This window comes from Oryzias melastigma, linkage group LG23 (assembly GCF_002922805.2).
Source record: "Oryzias melastigma strain HK-1 linkage group LG23, ASM292280v2, whole genome shotgun sequence".
Taxonomy (NCBI): Eukaryota; Metazoa; Chordata; class Actinopteri; order Beloniformes; family Adrianichthyidae; genus Oryzias; species Oryzias melastigma.
The window spans coordinates 7,968,868-7,971,777 of record NC_050534.1 but is presented as its reverse complement, the minus strand read 5'-3'; the positions used below and the strand labels follow the sequence as shown (position 1 = coordinate 7,971,777).

General features: G+C 36.7%; 1 protein-coding gene across 1 annotated transcript in view; it reads left to right on the top strand.

The window, feature by feature from the left end:
- The window catches only part of LOC112152804 (fibulin-1), a 15,648-nt gene that overhangs the window by 2,369 nt on the left and 10,369 nt on the right, over window positions 1–2,910 (top strand). Inside the window, exons 4-6 of the mRNA XM_024282602.2 lie at window positions 1,534–1,681; window positions 2,095–2,154; window positions 2,267–2,356. Coding sequence (XP_024138370.1) covers window positions 1,534–1,681; window positions 2,095–2,154; window positions 2,267–2,356 — 298 coding nt within the window. The remainder of the gene's footprint in view (window positions 1–1,533; window positions 1,682–2,094; window positions 2,155–2,266; window positions 2,357–2,910) is intronic.

The window sequence follows — 2,910 nt, the reverse complement described above, 5'->3', positions numbered from 1 at the left end:
TAGCCTCTTCACAAGCCTTGTTAACGACACATATAAAAAAATTGACTTTTGCTGCTAACTCCTAACCTTGTAAGAAGGTTTGTAACACGTAAAATAAGAACTCAGTGCCGCACAGCTACACGTTAGCTGCATTAGTATACTCACAAAAACGCCTAACATAGTTTGCAACTTGTAAAAAAACAAACTGATTTCGCCAAAACAAATGTTACTAGGACTATGCTGATTCCTAACATGGTTAGTAACGTAAAAAAACACAGTCTGACACCGCTACATGTTAGCATATTCACAATACCATCCAACCTTGTTTACAACTCGTAAAAACACAAACTGATACAGCTGAAACAAACATTATTGTGATTACGCCAACTCCCAACCTTATTAGTAACGTAAAAAAACTGATACCACTAAAACAAACGTTACTGTGACTAAGCTAACTCCCAACCTGGTTAGTAACACGTTAAAAAAAAAGTACACAATCCGACCCTTCTACACGCTAACATGCGTTAGCATATTTACAATATCACCCAACCTTGTTTGCAACACGTAAAAAACAAAACAAACGTTACTGCAACTATGCTAACTAACCTTGTTAGCAACGTATAAGAAAAACACATTCTAACACTGCTAATCGCTAACATGTGTTAGCATACTTACAAAAAAACCCAAACATTTTGACACAACACCGTGCACCTCTCAAAATTGTTTCTACTTCAATAAACACAACCAGAATGAATCAGTGTAAAAGGCTTATAAGTAGCACTGTTTTTTTTCTTAATCATGGGTTTGAAATATGAAAATATGGTATTTGGTCTCACTTCTTACATTCAAAACATTTGATTGACAGATTTTGTGCAGCCCTCCTACAAGTGGTAAAGGTGTGGCCTTTGAAAAACAAGAGTGGTTGCCATAGAAACATTGATTCCGACCTACTCGAACCAATCACTACTTACTGGCGCCTAAATAGCGACATCCGTGTCGTAAAAAAATGATAACTCAATTGACTACATTTTTCTAGAGCCAGACGTAAGCCATTTTCAATGGGTGATGATATGTGGAAAATTTGCAATATGCGATATTAGCGATCGATGTTGATGATATATGACTAGCGATACACAAACAAATAGCAAAAAAAGCAAATGGCAAAACAAAAACAATTAATACATGGTTTCCATTTCACTGCAACAGTTTTATTCAAACAAAAATCTAAATAGATATGTTTAATAATTAAGTTATTTCAATAGGAGACAGGTGTTGGGGAAACACCAATTATCTATCTTTGTGGTAGTACTGGTCAAAAATGAAACAGACAACAATTAAAAACACTGTAAAAATTAATCAATTATGAACTTTAAACATTAGAGATAATGATTTATTCTTCCTTCTTTTGCAACATGTCTATAACTTTTTGACTTGGTGACGTCCCACTAGCTCGGTCCAGTTCTCACATACAGTCATTGGTCTGGACTCTCCCTTCCTGCAGCACTGAAGCCTCCTTGTGTTCTCATTCACCCTCCCGCCCACTTTTCCATTCAGATCTGCTGTGACTGCTGCACGCTCGGACTGATGGTTGCGAAAAACGGCTGGAGCTGCGACTTCCGCGGCCTGCAGCTGGAGAAGCAGTGTTCGGATGCGGCCAAGAGCTGCTGCGACCAACCCAAAGAAATCAGACCTACCATAAAAGGTGAAAAACTCTTGTGTGATTAGCTTCTCTTTTTAATCACGTGAAACCATTTGCAAACATTGGCTGATAAGTAGCTTTGTATTCAACCAAACGTCTTCAAGCTTGAGAGGTTTAAAGCTGACATCATCAGAGGGAAATGCATCTTATCAGTTAATAAAAGCAAGATGAGAAGACATCTCTGCTCCCTGAAGCGGCAGATTGATGGCCTCGCTGTGACACGGCGGAGCAGATTGCAGGCAGATCACAGGTCACTCAGTAGATTAAGCTGCAGATGCTTTACCAGATGGTGACTTGGGGCCAAGCAGAGACCAGTTGAGGCATGCTGCTCCTGTCCCAGTCAACCTCCAAAACAAGTCTGTTTTAGGGGGCTCGTTGAGAAATAAAAACCTGATTCTTCTTTTTGTGTTGTGCAGTACCAGAAGAGCCGAAAAAGTTCACCACCCCGCCTCCTCAGATGACGAGGTCATGCCGAGGTTCAGTGTGTTTTTTATTTATTTTTTGCTAATTTCCTTGTTTAAAAAAACATTTCAGATTTTTTCCTATTTTTTCTAATCTTCGGATTGGTTTTTTTTTATCTTGGGTTAGATGCTAACTGCTCCCAGTTGTGCTTAGAGAATGGAATGTGCGCCTGTCGGGAGGGCTTCCAGATGAGAATAGATGGAGTTACCTGTCAAGGTGAGCGGCTTCATTAAGAGAAACATTCAGGTTTTTTCCTCCTTCGTATTAAATAAAATCATTTTTTTTTCAGAATTCTGTCATCTCAGATTTTATTTTTACAATTTTAACCTCTTAATATGATAGTAAGTTTTCACTTCCCAGAACTTTGATTTGATTATCAGATAGTGAACATTCCTGTCAGGATGAATGTTCTTTTTTCATTTTAAACTTAACATAACTTTGAATTAACTTTTTCCTTAAATGCCATCCGCAGCCTCTTCATATGGCTTTTATTTTGAAAAATTAATATTTTTATTCTTCTTTTTTCCCTTTATTAACAAAATGTTGAGTTTAATCTTAGATTGTTTTCTAGTAAAATAAACTTTTTGTTTTAGAAATTAGAGTAAAATTAGATAGCAGTCACCAATTGATACATTTTTTACAGGTCATCCAAACTTTTTCTGTAACATATTAAAAAAATGATTTGATCAGGAAAATGAGTTAAACAAATAAGTAACACAAGCAAAATATACACACAAAAATAATTTCTACAGATTGTTTTGGTTAAAAGT